General features: G+C 43.5%; 1 protein-coding gene across 2 annotated transcripts in view; it reads left to right on the forward strand.

Moving 5' to 3' along the window:
* The window catches only part of oxsr1b (oxidative stress responsive kinase 1b), a 69,147-nt gene that overhangs the window by 8,494 nt on the left and 42,266 nt on the right, over positions 1-18,387 (forward strand). For both annotated transcript variants that reach the window (XM_035415009.1, XM_035415010.1), the window contains exon 2: positions 815-927. In XM_035415009.1, coding sequence (XP_035270900.1) covers positions 815-927 — 113 coding nt within the window. The remainder of the gene's footprint in view (positions 1-814; positions 928-18,387) is intronic.

Consider the following 18,387-nt stretch of genomic DNA (forward strand, 5'->3'; position numbering starts at 1 on the left):
TCCTATAATCCTGTGGCAATTATTTATGTATACAACAAGGCTTTGAGGACACAGTTGAATTATTACTTGAAGTTTTGCACGCTACAATAAGACTAGAGGTATTACTGCACCAAGTAGCTGCAAATAAATATCACTATGGAACCTTGTCTGCTGTGAAGTGAATGTTTATCTGTGAAATTGTTCTCCTAATGCCAGAAGGCATATGATACATAAAATAGGTGAATAAAGCTAACATCAGTTGAGTGCACTTTGAAGTGTATGGCTTTATTGACTCTACATTTCCTCAGTTGCCCTGTCTACACAATGAGGAACAAGTGTGAATTCAAAATGTATGGAAAGTGAGGTCACCATGTACACATGGTCTCAAGTTTTGCTTGCAGTGACCATTACCACACTTACTGGTGGAACAACTGAAGACATCACATTTTCCATAATTGCCAGAATGCGTTGTTACCTGCAATTGATAACCAAAATAACAAAGGGAACATAGTCGTCCATACAAACCAATTGGGCGATTAATTTATACTGTATATACAGCAGTGTTCAACTGGCAATACAATAGTTTCCTGTCCTGTCCCACAAATTTATGTTGCAGCTGCCTTTGTAAATATTTACCATTAACCTCCAGCCACCTTTCACCCCGCCCCCCCCCCCCCCAAAAAAAAATTAAAAAAACTACACGTTCAGCCTACTTCGGGAGAGCTGTAAATGTTTGTACTGTTTTTTGGTCTGTGTTTGTTTTCATCTCTATAATTCGGATGAAAATATGCTCCTAGCGGCATCACGTCCTCAGCTCTTCGTTCTCTGGTTTCAGGGAGTGGAGCCACGGCCGTTGTCCAGGCGGCGTACTGCTTGCCCAGGAAGGAGAAGGTGGCCATCAAGCGAATCAATCTGGAGAAATGTCAGACCAGCATGGACGAGCTCCTGGTAACGGTCCCGCTATTGAATGCGCACGCAACCACAGTCATCCCAGTGTTTCTGCTCTGGCGATGGTATTTCCGTGCCTTCACCACACAGGCTAATCATAGCGTTGTTATGATGAAGTTAGCGACAGGCCTCAGAAAACATGCTTGCTAAACTACTAAGTTCCGTTTTGAGAAAATCATAAAGGTCTGGCTATATAATTGCATTTCCACAGTATCCAATTAGAATCAGCTGAACTCTAATCAACAGTGTGATTTATTATAATGAATATTTTCCTAGAATGAGAAATGTGAAATCTCAAAATGGTTTCTGGTTTTCCGATTTCAGTCCACATCACGAAAGTAAATGGAGAAGTGCTGAGTAAATCCCTGCTGTGAAATTGTTCTCCTGCTACAGGGATCTGTCTTGTGCGCAGCTTTCTAAACTGTTTTTGGTCTTTTATGGAACCGTGTCAGTACACAAGCTTAAGGCTTTTCTGCTCCGATGGGAGTCAGACCTGTTCAGCAGCTTTTGCAGAGCTCTACAGTTTTTCCTGTCGGGTTCGAGTCATCACTGCTAATGCCGGTGTAGGACACAAAAGAGGCTGACAGTCCGTGTTAGCCTTTGCTGGCTGTACCTGCTGTAGGGTCTCATTAACGTTTGAATATTTCAGATGTTCCTAGGTCCTACTTTCCATTTTCAGTTGCAGGGTTTTTTTTGTTTTTTTTTGCACTGGTAATAGGAAGTTCCAGCATGCACTGGAATTCATATTTTTCTCTTTTCAGAATCCAGTTTTGATGTATCTGTAGTGGCAAAAATATTCAATACTACAATAATTTTGCCATACATTTCATACATACTATTTGTATGGCATCTCCCTATCATTTAATGTCAGTTGTATAATAATTTCACTGAATGTGACAAGGTTTCTCCAAGCTCTTTTAAAAATGTAGTTTGCCAGTTCACAAACCTTTTCAAATAAAAATGAATAGGAGAAGAAAAAATGGTTTGCCCTTATTTTCAGAAAGTTCATGATTTAAAAAAAGGCTTATTTCTGAAAGTGTCATATTTCTCAAGTAAAGAACTGAAACAATTAGGTTTTATCATTTATTTCAAGTGTTTTGTGGAGAAACATGGGACTTATGTATTTCATTATAACTGGTAGGAATCTATGATATAAATCAACTTGACACCCATGTCTTAACAAAATATGTTAAATCAGTCTCTCATAATTCTTGAATTATGAGAGCGTGAATTCTTTTGTTTCATTGTGCTGATATGATTTATGTCTTTAGTTTATTGAAAATATAGTTTTATTGTTATATTCTTCAGTATTTGTATTTGTCTTTTGACAGTCTGAAGTTGGGCTATATTTTGTTCACCTTAGATGGCCGCTAAAAAGCCGAACACGGAGCGGTAAATACTGAAGAATTTGGCGACTATTTTCTGCAAATAGCAGCGTAAACATTTCTATTTGAAAGTATGCGATGTTTCCTAGAAATGAAGGGGTGGGGGTTAGTGGTCAATCTTAGAAAGTAATTTCCAGCCTTGTGGGTTTTTAATGGGCCGTGTTTGCTTTCACAGTGGATCTTTTGCTGGCGTTGATACCGGAGAGCCCTGGAGGCCCCCCCGATCTAATCCTCGCTCGTAGCGTTTTTAAGATCTCGCCCGTGGATGAACGTACTCATTCAACCCGACGTACGTCACAGTCACAGACGGCGAAACGCTTCTCCCCCCCCCCCCCCCCCCCCCCCCCCCCCCTTCTGCATGTTTCTCATAGAGACCCGTTGTGCCTGCTAGCGCACCAGCAAGAATAAAACCTAAGAAGCAGAACCACGGGGTCCACTTTTCTCAAATGTTGTGAAATCATGTTGATGAAATCTGAGAAGGGATTGAGGTCTGCCCGTCTGCCATTTCTGTAGCTGTGGTTATGGTTTAAATGGAGCGAATTTGGTTAGAGTTAGAGTTGACACACTGCTGCATTGTGTCCTTAATGGGCCCAGGCCCTCTACAGTGTGACAGCAGTAACACTGTTCGTTTCATTTCCACTTGGAGAAGTTTCATCGTGGTTGTCAGGAGGAGTTTCTTGAGGCAGTGATCCCCTGCATATCATTTGATTTAGGACCTTTTCTGGAGGACAATTCCAGTGTAACTTTTTTTTAAGGAGAGCTAGACATTCAGCCTTCTTTTATTTATTTATTCATTGAAATATTTATTTAGTTATTTAGACAGGTAGAAAGCAGAAAGGGTACCGGGTAGAGAAGGGACCACAGTTAAGAGAGTGTCATGGCTGGCATCCCACTCCCTACCACACGCGAGCATTACATACAACTGGAGAGTCGGCTGTCCTACGGCCTGCTCCACACCGTTTGCAGGCTTTCTACGTTTTTACTCATTTTGTTCTGAGATAGAAAGATACAAGCAGTTGAGCCTCTAACGTCAACATCAAACCTGTGTCTGTGCTGAAGTTACTTGTATAAATCTCCCTACGCCACTGTGAAGCCCGGTCCAAACAACAAGTCCCAGCATTCCCTGCCTGTCTTTGTCTGGTTACTGAAACTAGCCCAGGCATCTGCTGCCCTCCGAAGCCTGCAATGGCTCATCTAAATGAAATGGAGGACAACTTGCCAGGAAACATTTGCAAACCATCCCTCCCCCCAATCAAGACTGCGTTGTTTTATTAACAGTAATATTTTCCTCCCTGTTACTCATCATCAGCACACACCGTCCAGGGTTAAGGGCCATTGACTGCACTTGTCTGCTGATCTAGAACACTTTGACACCAGGGCTTCGACAGTGTTGGGCCTGTACCTGCGGATCTGGCGCAGAGTGGCCAAGGTGTGAGCTGGCAGCGGGGGCGCGGAGAGCGAACTGATCCGACACGCCTTGCTGAATGCCAGCGTGAATCAGACACGCGATCGGAAAGGCGGGACTCTGCTGATCTGCGGTTACGCAGTGGAAAGGCCTTGTCACGGTGGCACCTCGGTGCAGGCCAAGATTCAGTCTCGCCGCAGTGCGATTTCTGCGTAGCATTGGGTAAGGAAACATGAGAAAGCCACAGGCCTTCTTTTTCTGAGGTGAATTTGGAGTTTGCTAATGGTGAAGAATGAAGAGCATTGAGGACAAATGAACGCTTACATTATTAATGTTTTGAGCAGAGTGCAGTGAGGCTGGGTTGAGTCTGGGCCTGGAGCTCTTCTGGCTAAATCATGTAGAGCAATTATGTAACCGGGTGTTTGTTCGGTCTGTTGATTTCACTGAGTGGGACTGGTTTCTGAATCTTCCTGTCTCCATCAAACCAGGCAAGGCCATCGCAGTTGTAATGGGAGAACGGGGAAATCCTCGGCATACTGAGCATGAACCTTATTGCGAACTAATAGTGACAATACTTATTTTGATGTAAAATTGAAAAAAATCCTATATCCAGTTTTTTATTCAAAGCCAATGTATTTGTCGTGGATGTGTTTTCCTTTTCGGTACTGAAGAATTTATTGACAATTTTCAGTGATTATTTGCCTGTTAGGTTCAAATAAAATGATTACCTACTGAGGCAGGAGTGGGGTTCTGTGGAAGTTTTTAGTGAAGAAAACAGGAAAAAAAAAAGAGAATCAACTTGTCAAATGGGCAGAGCCAAATGAGAGCTGGATTTTCAGTGCTCTGTCTCCTCTCAAAAGTAGTTTTTTTTTTACCATTAAGACTCCTGAAACAGATATGGCCCTTTCCAGGCAAGGTCGCTGTATATCAAGTGCTGATTTGTTCTGTTTTTATTGGTTAGGTCTTTCTTTGTATTAGCCTACCAGAACAGTCAGTTTGACAGCACATTTAAAGCAATGCACCACTTGCTACTTTTTACATTTTATGAAATATGGAAATATGATATTTAGTTTTTGATAGTGCAAGCCTTCTCTCCACTTGAGTGGTAATGTGAGAAATTCTTTGCAGTGAATTCCCTTATTTTAACATCTCCCCTGCGAAAAGAGGGTTTACTGGCTCTGCTTTGCAATGCAGAATAGACCACTTTTCTCCTGCTGGGTATTTTGGTGCATAAATGCCTTTTTTCTCCAGTTAAAAATAACACTGCCCCGTGGCGTGCATTAAAAAAATATAGCCACCTCGTGTCCCTTTCATACATGGGGAAGTACACAAACAATAAGCTTTTAGCTAGCTTACCTGTTAGTCAAGATATAAAGTTAAATCTTGTTACATACTGTATTAATTTTATACACAAAAACATTTTCAAGTTTAGTTTGATCGTGGACTGCAAACATTGGACTGCATTTTTGGACAGAAAAGGATTGGTTTGTCTCCATGTTATTTTAATTAATTTATTTTTTTGGGCTTTTATCCTGGGGAAACAACACCTTACCTGGACTAGTTCCGTACATAGGATGAATAACTGGCCACGTAAAGGCAATTAGAGTCTGCGATGCCGAGTGAAAGAGCCGGATTTAAGGTAATCCCTAAGAAAATCGGTTGTATCAAAGACCCTAAAATCCAGCAGGCTGCTAATTTAGCTCCTCAGTGAGTGCAGTTGTACCACAGCTCTCCCTCCGATGCCAGGTTGCAGTAGGACTGAATGAGGTAAGCCTGGCTCTCACAGTTGGCTTCTCTCTTTATCTTTAACTGCAGCCCATCGCTCCCTGTCTGCTGGAACAGCTTCTCAGGCTAGTCATAATGCTTTCTTATCTCACCTAGATCCTGGTTCACACATATTCAATGGATATATGAGTGCCAAGAGTTGAGTACTTCACTGCAGCAGACTCCTGGCTCTCTGGCCTATATGAGTATAGGCATACATATTCAGGATAGGCCTACATATCTAGGATACAAATCCAAGACACATTTGATTGTAATTGCCTCAGACCAAGTGATTGGGCCTCATTTTCTAAACAAGTGCACGATCACATTTGATCGTAAACTGTGTATAAGAACGTTTCCAAGAACATTTCGGCATTCATCATTTTTTTCATATCTATTTGTTCATGGCTGTTTCCTTATGCAAATCACATGAACAGGATTGCGCATAAAATTTACACACAGCCAGCATTCGTGGTCAACATGTGTCACAAATCTTATATTGGTTTTTCGTAGGAACATTTTTAAGAGCAACAGTGAGAATAATTTAAGAAAAGTTTTGTGAATTTTGCCCATTGTCTCTGTGCAGTGGAAACCTTAACAGAATTCCTATTCATTTCATAGCCGAGTGCTCGCATGGTCTCACCTTGTAGCCTGTCTGTGGCTTGTTTAATATTGATTGTTGTGGTGCTGGGTGGGGTTGATGTCATTTCACATTGAGCAGTTGGGACGAGTGACGTGATGCTGCTCGCATAGTGACTCTCTGTCTTCTGTCTGTGATCACAGTCTTTATTGCAGTTGATAGATTTGTCAGGCCTTTGTACTTCTTTCTGTGAAGTAGCCTGGTGTTCTGGCTTGCAGTACCATTTGCGTGCTTAATGTTAGGGCCTATCCCAATGAGAAATGTAGAACACAGTGTTTCAGTGCCTATTCTCTGCCTTGGTTTGTGTTGTGCTGGCAGGTGTTTGAATGGATTCCTCCCCCATTGAGTAGTTTTTTCACCCATATTTATATAGTTTTTACATTAGCACATTACTGATGCCTGTGTCAGATTTTTTGTGAGCCCATACGAGTAGTTCACCTCACAGACGTTACTGCTTGCAGTCCAGCCATCGTTTCTGTCTTCCCCTGACTGTCTGAGCCGCTGTGTCTCGAGCAGCAAATTTTTGCGTGGAGCTTTTCCAGCAGAGGAAGAATCGGTCGGCCTTGTAATGGGGGTGATTTCGCGGCTGCTCACTGCAGCTGTCCGCTAAGCTTCTGTGAGGGCAGGGCGCGGACGCTTTGCTGCGATGCCTCGGCTGTGGGGATGAGGTCAGTCCCATCGCGTACGGAGCGCGACTGCGGTGGCCGTTGGGGGAGGTGTGTGTGTGTGTGTTTATTTGTTTGTGAGTCTCCTTGTGTGTGTGTGTGTGTGTGTGTGTGTGTGTAAAGCATCATCAAGGGGCTTTGTCTCATTGTGAGCACTGGGAGCTCTTGGCAGGACAGTGGGCCAGTCCTGTTTGTGAATATTGCAGACCCAGCAGAACTCATGGGGTGTTGTTGCAGACGTCCAGCTGATTAAAACAAACTGTCTGGAAAGCTTTGTTGTTGGGGAGGGGGGGGGGTGTCAGGGGTTGTGGCTTTGGGTAACAAACTGCTGTTTTTCTTCATTGTCAGGCCCCACAGAGCTGGTCTGAGGGCAGTCCTGCCTGATCACTATTCACCAGCTGTCTTGCTGCTATCAGCTGTTTGATTCAGATCATGGTTACAGAGTGAGTGCTTCTGCAGTTGTGGATGTCTTCACTCATGGATGTTAATCTCTTCTTTTTACAAACATACAGTCAGTCAGCTGGTCAGCAGACTGATTGGTTTGTCAGTTGGTCAGCTGTGGAGGGAGAGCGGGGATGAGGAGGTGGGAGGAACATTTTTTTTTCAAAACCTTTTTCCAAACGTACGTATTGCACCTTTAATGTTTGTATAATTACATAATAATAGAAATGCGATTTCATTCTAATACATTATTTTTAGCAGTGGATAAAATTGCATCATTGACACAGATCAGGGGTCAGCAGTAGGATTTGGAATAAACTGAATGAAGAGAGGGAAGACAGACTGAACACATTCTTCTGCCAACTGGAGTAGAACATGGAGAGCTTCTTGGGATTCTGTCTCTTGTCTAAATGAGACTGCAGGGCCACAACATTCAAATGTTAGGGGTTAGAGTGTTTCTCTGTCAATGATTTCACCTTTACCTTGGCTTGTAGTAACTGGGGATCCTTCACCGTGGATCACTCTTTCCTAACCTATGTAAGAGAGCACCTAAAGACCAGGCTCACATCGCCCTTATAATTTCAGGCTGACTGAAACGGGTTCTGCCTTGTTATACTACCCCCTATAAATGGGAAGTCCTCATGTCTGCCTAGGGAAGGTATGCAAATTGAATTGCAGGTGTGAATTTAGCCTTTGGTGCCGCATGTATTTAAATGGAAGATGTACATGCATTCAGTACTACATTTGGATTATTTAAAAACATTAATTTAAGAGAGGAAAATCTGACAACCACACAGAATGTAACATCTAATTTCTACACTTTATCTACTTTATCTCCAAAGAAAGTAGATAAGTTCTTAGTGTAACAGATTAATCGTTTGAGTTATCAACATTACTAAAGTAAGCCTTGTATTATATCCTTGCAGTGGCATTTTTGTAGTCTAGTTTTTCTTTGTTATCAAGTTCAACTGTATAAAACTATGGCTTTTTTTGAGACGTCGATTTTATTTTTTTAAACTGCGTTCTAATGCTTACATGGCTTCATCTTATGATACTGTCGCATTCTTTCCTGCAGCATGACAGCAGAATGGCAATGGGCTCTGCAGGAATGTGGTGTGTGTCTGCGGTTATCAGCGACTCGGCCCTTTGAGATTTCATTGGCTCCTGGAGTGATTCCAGCAGCCACTGAGGACAGGGCTATTTTTCTCCCGGCTGTCCCTGCCCCAGCAGCGAGGAGTGCGTTTCGCCTCACTGATTAGATTAGTGCACACGCTCGGCCCGGCCCCAGGGGAGCCTGGGGACCCGGGCGCCGGGTGAGCCGCAGCGTCTGCGCGTCGTCTCGTTCGGCTCGGCTCGGCTCGGCTCAATCTCCACCCAGCCGAACGGTGTCGTCCGTCATGCCCAAACCGTTCTCTGCCGAGCTCCGTCCCCTCGTCTCTTTAAACTGCCCCTCTCTGTCACCAGTCGCATACGTTGAGATCTGTCTCCGCTTGAGGCTGCGGTTCGCACAGAGCTGCTGAACCCAATCTTGCACTGGCTTTTTTTTTGGTGATCAGTCATCCAGTGAATGTGCCGGAAACACTCTATGCATTCCTCCTTCTAACTTGATTCTTGACCCTCGAAGCATGCCAACAAATGACAAACCTTCGGGCCCTTCCCAAGCATGCCTCTAGAAGCAGATGTTATTTGAATTCATTATGCAGGTAATGACTGACACGTTGCCTCTGCACAGCTGCTCGGGGAGGGCGCTGATGGACTCGGCACTCGATTTGGTGTCTTTTAGCTGATTGAACCACGCCTGGCCATCCGACGGCCCCTCAGCTGGCACAGAAGGGGAGAGAGGGACTCGGGGAGCGCGACGCAGAAGCGTGCGCTGAATTAATTTCCTCCGTGGCAGCCGTTGGCCGCTCTGCCCGCGAAGTGCCCTGTCGGACTCGCGCCAGCTGTCACTGAGCCTCTCGGAGAGCCACTCTCGGGAAAGGTGAACCTGGGCGTGGGCTCATCTGGTGCGGCGCTCATTTATACGGACTGCGGAGTGGCTTCTCCTCGGGCGTGATACTGCGCACTGTATGGGGTGGGGTGTCGAACCTCGGACTTGAACTGCTGATTCTCAGCCTTTTTGTGCCATCTGACTGCACACGCTGTAGTACCCTTCACTAGTCCAATGAAGTGGGCTACTAGTGTAGATACAACATAAGAGGTCTTCTCCAGCGTCGTTGAAGGAGCGTCTGATCCTCAAGTGCTCGTTAAATGTCTCCAAAGGACTCTTGGTGGGAAAGCCTTTTACATTTCACCTAGTGTCTCTGTTTATTGTGCCGTTGCTTGTATTCCTAGCATCACTGGGCCTTGAAAGGCGATTCTGACTGTAGGTTCAGATTGTATTGGTTCAGCGGAGTGTGTAATGATTTAGCCATTTTGCCAAGCTTTGTGTGAGGCGCATATTGCAGCCAGTAGCAAACCTCCTTATGCATTTTGTGCAGATTTTGTGTTTTGAAGGTACCTTTCTTCTCCTTTTTTCCTGATTTGTTTTTGTATGGTCAAATGAATTAAGTTGAAACACACACGCAATATACCATAACTGCAGGTGCTTGGAAGTGTCAAAGTCAATTGAAAAAAACAGTCCGTGCACTGTAGCTAACAAAAAATGCTCCCATTTCATTACAATAATCGTGACATCAACATTTTGACCCTCCTGATGCTTTTGTGTGGTCAGAAAGAAAGCCAGCACTTCACACAAGACATTAGTTTAGTTTAATCTGTTCTGAACCCTTTTCAATTTGATCATGTTTTCAATTTAGTCTTCTTTCATAAGAGGTTAAGACTTCAGCTGGTTGTGGACAAGCGAGAAGCTGTACACTGTGCTGGAGCGGCGGGACGGCGTGTACGTGTGGTGGCGCACGGCGAACACGGACTATCCTCTCCCGCTGTCACATGCCGAGACTTCCCCGAAACAAACACGCGGACAGATCTTGTGATGGGAACTGTCGCTGACCTCGCCTGTAATAAATAAAATTGAACAGTTCAGTGACTCTTACAGCCTACGTTTTAATTTGGTTGCAAGGCCATGCTGTCGGAGAGAGTTGTTTGAGGTCTAAATCACGAGAATGTAGTGCGTGGCTTGTAACTTGTTTTTATGTTTGGAAGACCTTTTGCAAAATGCGAAGTACAGTAGGCTAATTGGTGTTATTTCGCGCATGATGCTTTCTCTGGATTTTAGCCTTTGCCGGGAGGACCCACCGCTTTCCCGCTATTTCTCACCGAGCGAGCAGCTCCCCTATTAGTAAGCTGCAGTACCTCATTCTACCACTAGAGGCAAATGAAGTCATTACTCATGACTATCAGCTTTGGTTCTTCTTAGCAGGCATACAAACAAGCAGGTTGCTACACTATTGAAAGATGTTTTCTTTCTGTTCGTGACTGCTGCACAACAGTTTGGTTTTGGTTTCAGATCCCTGGGGCTACAGGTGCATTTACTGTGCGTCTGTCTTTGTGTGGCATTACACAGCCAAGTGTAGGAACTGTAGCTCCCTTTGTTTTCCCTCTGTACTGGCAGCCACCTTGTCATCGTACAGCTTTCCTGAGGTTGGGCGAGACAGGCGTCACTCGTCACTGCGGATAACATAATGGAAGCACTGGCGGGACCAGGCAAACCTGATATTCCGACACAGGGAACTCATACATCCTCTTTGGAAGGAGCTCTCTCCATGGGCCCTTTTAGTATTTAGCTTGGCTGAAATTTGTCTCACAACACAGGCCTTTGAATACATCTTTCATACCATGAAAATACTGCAAAGGGGAAGGCCCAGTCCTCTCGCACAGGACAAATTCTTCACAGTCTTTACATAACTTCATCACTACATCACTTCTCCCCTGTTCACGGTTCTTCCTGCTTAGCATTGTGTCGAGTAGTTTGCCTTGGATGGGTTTCTCAGCGCTTGTTGCGAAAATGACCCAGACTGCTGCCAAGCCCCCACTATTTATTTAAAGTGTTAATAATTTTCAATCTCTGATGACTCTGAATATATGAGAGTTTCAGCTTGACTTTTGAGCTGTCCTGTTAGAGCAGGCCCTGTTAGTTCTTAGTACAGCAAGCTTATTGATCGGCAGAGCCAGGAGCATGCATTGATGAACTGAAAAAATTGATGTCCACTAAAATTTGCATTGTTGAATAGATTCATGTTTTGTAGGGCTACATTTATAGCATTTGATATGGACGTGTTACTAGTCAACAACTGTCCATTTTCATCTGATTGTTTGTGCATTTTAACAGTAATTTCAGATGTGTTGAATGGTTCAATATGTGTATACTGAAAAGCAATTATAGTGTTAGTATAGTGTAATTATAGTATGCAGATTTTATATGTATATAAATGCTTTTGAATGTTGTCCTGAATAAAAGCAAGTCGTACAATGAAATGGAAGCACCTGTTGGGGTAGTTTAACATTACATAGCTGATTTTGTCAAGTAAATCGCTGTTAAATAGTACCAGTCGCGTATTTATTTTTACGCAAGCACTAATCTGCCATGAATAAGTGCGCACTATAGAGCAAATGAGGCCTTTAAGCAGGATTGAACAGGAATAATGACACAGAACATGAACAATGGTGTAATGTCACCGAGGAAAGGGGACGGACGGTAGTTCCAGCGTCTCAGCTGTCGGGTGGGTTTACGGGGACACGACGGCAGCACAAAGGGTCGCGCTGACACGCTCATTGTCCCTGCCGAAGCGCAGGAACAGAAGCTGCCAGCAGGCCTACGGTCGTACGCTCTTACTTTGCAGCTTTCTCCCCGGGTCGACCAATAAGCCCCGCCCCTTCTGCAGCTCCGGGAAAGGAGGATAGAAAATGGAAACGGGAGACCGCAAACGTCAAACCTTTTCCCCCGTCGCACGCTCGAGCGTTTGTTATGTTTGTTTCCCCCCTGTCTGATTCCCATGGAAACGGCCAGCATGACAGACAGGAAAAGACCGAACTGTTCAATAATTGATGCGTGCAGCTGCGGAGGGGGAGTGGGGGGGGGGGGGTGGGCGGTGGAGCAGAGGCGCATGTGCGGGCCCACCTGCGGGAGGGGAGGCGTCGCACGCGGCGGACTGTGCAATTCTTCCTGCTCTGTAACACAGACTGCAGCAGTAATGCATAGATGTGAGGGGCCATGGTGTAGGTGCTGCTATGAGCAAAGACCCTGTCAAAGCAGTATGTAGAGTGCTGCAGAGGTGTGAGAACTGCAGAGATGTGAATGATTGTTATCATTTTTAAATCATCTGGGCAGTGTGCAAGCCTTCACGGCTGATTCCACTGGAAATCCTTCCTGCGCTGGCACTGCTGCCAGGCAAGGAAAAATTCCATATTACCCATTCATTAAGCTGAAGGTTTGGTTAATGAAGAAATTCCTGTTAAATTTAACTGCAGTCTGAGTTATAGGTGTACACTTTGCTGTCTTGTACAGTTCTGTTTATTGTACCTTGCTGTCACCCACAGTGACGCTGAATGGAAAAAATTGAAATCGCAATTAGCGTTGGACTTTCGTTTTTTGGTACTGTGCCCCAGAGTGATTCCAAAGGTTCCAAAGATACGGTTTGATGCAGAGTGGCCGAGTTTCATATCCTGTTCGGCTTGTGCGCATGTGAAATTCCTTTTTTCCATCCGAAGAGCCACCAGATCTACAAAGAGAATTTCTCTACTGATGCCTCAGCGCTATAAATAGCCGCTTTTGTTCTTTGTTCAGCATCTCTTATTAAACCGCTCACCAGTAATACTTCCAAAAATGTCAGTGTTCCTGAGCGTGGCTTTCAGTGACCCATTATGTACTGCATTTTGGTTTTCAATAAGGGAAAGGCCTTCCCCTTTCTCTTTCAGCTGTGCTGCCCTTTCCCCCACTGGCACCGCTCGCTCTCCTGTAGCTGTGAATGCGGACGCCGTGGCGCGTAATCCGCAGATGAGTTCCAGCCGCGCGCTGACGGGATTAATGGGGCGGCACGCTCCGTGGCACTCACGGGGAACTGTGAGCTCATTGTGTCGCTGGCGGATACAGTCTAAAGCAAACCGACATTGTCCTCTGAGGTTTTGTTTAAATAATCGGAACGGTATAGAAGCATCAAATGTTTTTGTTCACCTGCCGATACCGGCGTGTCTGTTGGCGATGGCGACCGGCTCCGGTTTGCATCGAATCTGATTTGGTTGGATTTCGCACCGCTTTAGATTCGGTGCTCCAGGATGGGTTTCATGTATAGGGCCACCGGTTTGTCTCCACCGTGTGACCTGCGGGGATTTAAACATGTATTTTAGTGGTTATCCTCCAGGGGTCCCCATAGGCACTCCAACGGCACAGTCAAGTGGCTAATCATACAATTGAGTTTCTAAGTGAGACATTTATGAAAGCAAATATGTTGATCTGTTATCTATTAGATCTATCGGTTGCTGATCTTAAGAAAAAAACTGAAACCAGCTGACTCTGTGGCTCTCCGGGACCAGGATTGAGTATCACTGCAGTAACAAAAAGATGTACAACATCTAAAAATGCTGTAGCATGTCAAGGTAGTACCTAATCGAACTGAATTTTACGGCTTGTGAACATAGTTGTCGATCATCATCTGTGCTTAACTAGTAGCAATTACTTAGATTTTACTGAGGTGGTGCAAATGGAATAATTGTCTTGAGAAGGGTCTTGACAAAGAAACTATCGCAACCCCTACTGGGTACTGAAGTACATTACCATGCGAGAACACAAGGGCAAACTGGTGGCCCTATTCATGTATTCCAGATATCACGCTTAAAGCTGCAAATTTATGCTTGAATACGGCTAAGCATCCAAAGACAGATGGAGACAAAAGACTGAAAGGAAATGGAAATTGAATTTCAGTGTGGGATTCCAAATTGCTGTCATATTTTTCCTGTCCCACATATTAGATCGCACAGTTGGTGCGCAAGTCAATATTGTAAATGTTGATCTAATAACAATGCGAACTAATAACAATATTGATGGTGTGGATTTTAATGCTTTTCCACCTTAATAATTTTTCATTAAACAACACACATTAAAAATGCTGCTAAAATCCATAATTGTGCTCATAATAATCTGCCTTTTGTAAAGATGGACTTGCATGAATGTATGATGTTTTAATTTAGTGAAACAGTGAGAACTTTCTGAAAAGTCCTTTGTTCTTTTGCAAAAAGGTATTTTCCTTAACTTCTGGGGGGAAAAAAATTAAATCAGCGACTTCAGTTATCACATAATTCAAAAGGCTAGTTCATGATGTGTTTAGAAGTTAATTATGCTCAGCAGAATTACCTTTGTCATTTAAAAACAATACAGACTCTTGTAAATGCATAGCTGAGCATTCTTTATTTTTCTGCAGCCAGTCTGTTTCATAGTCATAAAACACAACTTTGCTTTCTCAGGAGGTGGACTTTTAAGCTGCAAAATGCCTCTCTATTAACAAGCTCCTCTAGTCAAAGGACTTTGATGCCAAGGCAGTGAGACGAGACCAGCGTTTGTCGGATGTTAAAGGAATTTGTCCAAGACCTTCTCAGCAGTGTGCCCTCTGCAGATATGTACCGCATTAGCACGTCCAGTTGTTTGCTTCTCGTCTCTGTGTGTGGAACAAATAACGTCAGCTGATGACCCGGAGAGGCCATTTGGGGATATGGTAGAGATTTAGGAAGTTGTATGCCATGCAACACAATTAATTTTGGGTTCAGCCACCAATGCACGTCAGCGCTGTTTCTCAGCAAGCAAGTCCCAAAAACCGTGGGTTGCTGCTCGGTGTGTAATGGAGGTTACACACCCTTTCTCACTCTCTGACAAGGAGAAATTATGCTGAATTATTCTACTGTAAAAAGCCAGACTGAAGGCCAGGAATTAGTAGTGCTGGTATTTGAATCTGCTGTAAAGGGACCAGTGCGGACCAAGGTCCTTACAGGTGATTAATCGGCTTATTGCTTCTCTCTTTTACTGTACGATTGCTGAGACCTCATGATGTCACTTTTGGATGCCTGAAAAGGCTTGTCAGAGATGGAATTTGCCAGATAGCTCTTTTGACAGGGTGATGAGGCAGTGTGAGATCTTTTAATCGTAAGGGAAGAGAGTGATGATTAACCATGCAGACAGCTCTTCCCATCAGTGAATCATTTGCTTCTTAATCCCGTCAATACAGACAAGCTTAGAATTGCCCTTCAGAGATACTACAACCTGTTTTAATGACTGTGCGTTATAAAAATGAGCCAATGATGGTAATTATTATGGCTGCAAAAAAGATTGTGATTAAGATTGTGATAAGTTATGAGTTAGGCTATGCTTTTACCGTAAAATTAAATTCCGAATTGTGGATGGTCATTCACTTCTGAAAAATACTAGCCTTCTCAAGTCCTTTCACAAAATGCAAATTGCTAAATGAATCTGTTGCCTAACCACAAAAGTGCGGTAGCTGCAGTACCTAATACCTAACAACTTTATATTTAGCATGCCATACATGGTTGCTGTGTTATTTTCCCCCACATATTTACCATTTTGCTGAAAGTAGCTGAATGAGTATATTCCTATATTTTACTTGCTGGCCAACATGCCTTGCATGTCTTGCAGTTAGTGAAGCCAAAACAAATTGTTACAGCTTTCAGGAAAGACAGTCAGCATTATCATGATTTGGTTCTAAATTGTAAGTAAGAAACATTTCTTGAAAGCAAATGAACATAACTGCCATAAAGTACTTGAATTTGTAACCTCACAACTATAATATCAGTTCAGAAAGTTTTTTCAAAAAGTGATCCTGTTTTCACAGTACTCTTCTGGGGCTGTGATTTTTAAATGGGCTGCATTGAGCTACCTTGTATTCCACAGCTGTCACTGCCATAAACCGTCCCTCCCGTCTCCTAACGGGCCAGAGATGCAGCATTGATCTAAGTTTGAATCAGAAAACATGGCACTGCAGGGATTGAGATGGATTAGAACATCGGAAATCTGTAAGGAAAACAAAATAGATTTTTCTTGTGCTCATTACAATCCAGTGTATCTGTACATTCTCTTGTAGATAGTATGCTGAGTATGGGAATTTAGCAAACTGTTGAAGTAGTCATAATTATATAATATAGGCTATAGTTTTTGAGAATTATATTAGTCTGACTATCCAAATAATCAGGTTAATAGTTGATAAAATATTCATACTTGGTAGACGTTATGTGATTTTTTTAGTGAATTATTGGAGAACGATTTGAATTTCATGGCAATGAATTCTGTTTTTTTCAGTATTTTTCACAGAATATTTTCCCCTTTCAAAGAGATGGTAACTACCATTAAAATGGCCTTTAAGACTAGGCGACATGTTTCTTGTTTTGAGTGCAATTGGCTGGTGAAGGTTGAAGGCAACATTTCTGTATTGTATTCCTGAAATTTAACAGATCAGCCAAGTGTGTCATACAGACATACTGTAAATGATATGCGTACCGATACTTGATTTGCTAAGGAGCTGTGAATGTGCAAATGTCTAAGAATGTACAGAGCATTACCGACCCTTAACTGGTCAAGGCCGGTATGTGTCTCAGGTGGTTTGGGAAGGTCAGCATGTTGACACGCACAGGCCTGGTCAGATGCCTTTCTGCCCAAGGGTGTTGAGTGCAGTGTGCTGGGGCATTTTCCCGGCAGCTGATGTTTGCTGTGGCGGAGTTCGCTGCTAGCGCCAAGTTCGGCGGAGATTGAGCGTAGCCGCGAGTGGTCTGGCTGGAAAGGGAGCATTTTTCTGCGGAGCGGTGGCAGAGGAAATAGAGGGGTGCATTGTTAGTTCATCACTCGCTGGTCTCCAAGCCTTTACTTGCCAGGCTTTTATTTTGAAATGGAGCCTTTTTTTGTGCTGCGTGTTAAGCACAGCTTGTGACCGATCGTGGTTTCTTGCACCTCGCTCAGCCCTTGTTAACTCTGAATATAATCCCTTGATCTTACTGGCTCTAAAACCCCTTAACCATTACTTACAGGTGTCTTTTAAATGTAATTAGGGGACGTTCAGTCTGACTGTAATGATGCTCGGCCCATAAACTTTAGCAATGATTAGGCTACATTTTGTTGATGTTTTACACAATGTTTCTCCTTAATTTTAATGTCTCCGCTATTTATCAAGACCTTAAATAATTCCCTTGGGAAGTTAAGGACCAGCAGTTAGAGTTTTTCTCTGTAAAAATAAAACAAGAGAAAATATGGCTGACTGCTCCCAGCTTGTTTCAAGTTTGGAACCTCTAGTCAAGCTCAAATGTGTGGAGTAGTGTTCTGGGAGGTCTAAGGAACTAGGCTTCCGCAAACAATGATTACAACAAAATTTGACAAGTCAGCTGCAAAAGAAGTATGACTTGGCCCCATTATTTTTTTCTTTTAAATCGGTCTTCTTTACCAGAAAATCCCAGGATTGGAAAACAAAAATACTTCTCTGTTTATAATCTCTGTGAATTAAAAGATAAACATTCACAAAATAAACGGTAATGAGTGTTTATGCTGTAAACAGATCCCTGTGTGTCTTAAACTGGGAACCCTTTTGAAACACGGTGCACTTGGAAGGTGACACCCTCCCGAGGCAGCGGCACTCTGGCCAGCTAGAATAATGCGGCATTCACCGGGCTGGCTTACCTTCTCTGAGCACTGACGCTGAAGCACACCGCATGCTGGGCGTCCGCATTGATTAAGCTGCGAAGGCTGCGGCATACAAGACTGGCAAAGAGCATCCCCTTTAACAGACGTCACTGAGCACGCACCACGCTAGACTGACTGAAAATGGGTTTTGTGTGAACTATAAAGAAGGCGAGTTGTCATTCCCTCCTGACCCAAGCTAGCTGGTTACAATGGAGAGGAATGAATTGATCTATCTATTGAAAGCTTATAATTTTTGCTAATGATATTGTGAGGAATTGTATGGTTCTGGTGCTTCTTGAGTACAGCAGTAACCAGGCGTATTCACCCCAGGAAAACGGGGTGTCTTTGAGAGGAGTCAGAATAAAGTCTAGATTAAGGACATGCAAGACAAACACTTGACAAATGGATCATGTTTTTTTTTAGTAGACATTATTTTTTGGTCATACTTCTTGTTAAACTTTCAAGACTAGCTGCCACCATTTAATTTCAAAACAGACTCTCAAAAATTTTTCAGGATATGTGTTTCCAGTGAAATCCCAAGAACAAAGGGCCTT

This window comes from Anguilla anguilla, chromosome 4 (genome assembly GCF_013347855.1).
Source record: "Anguilla anguilla isolate fAngAng1 chromosome 4, fAngAng1.pri, whole genome shotgun sequence".
Classification (NCBI taxonomy): Eukaryota; Metazoa; Chordata; class Actinopteri; order Anguilliformes; family Anguillidae; genus Anguilla; species Anguilla anguilla.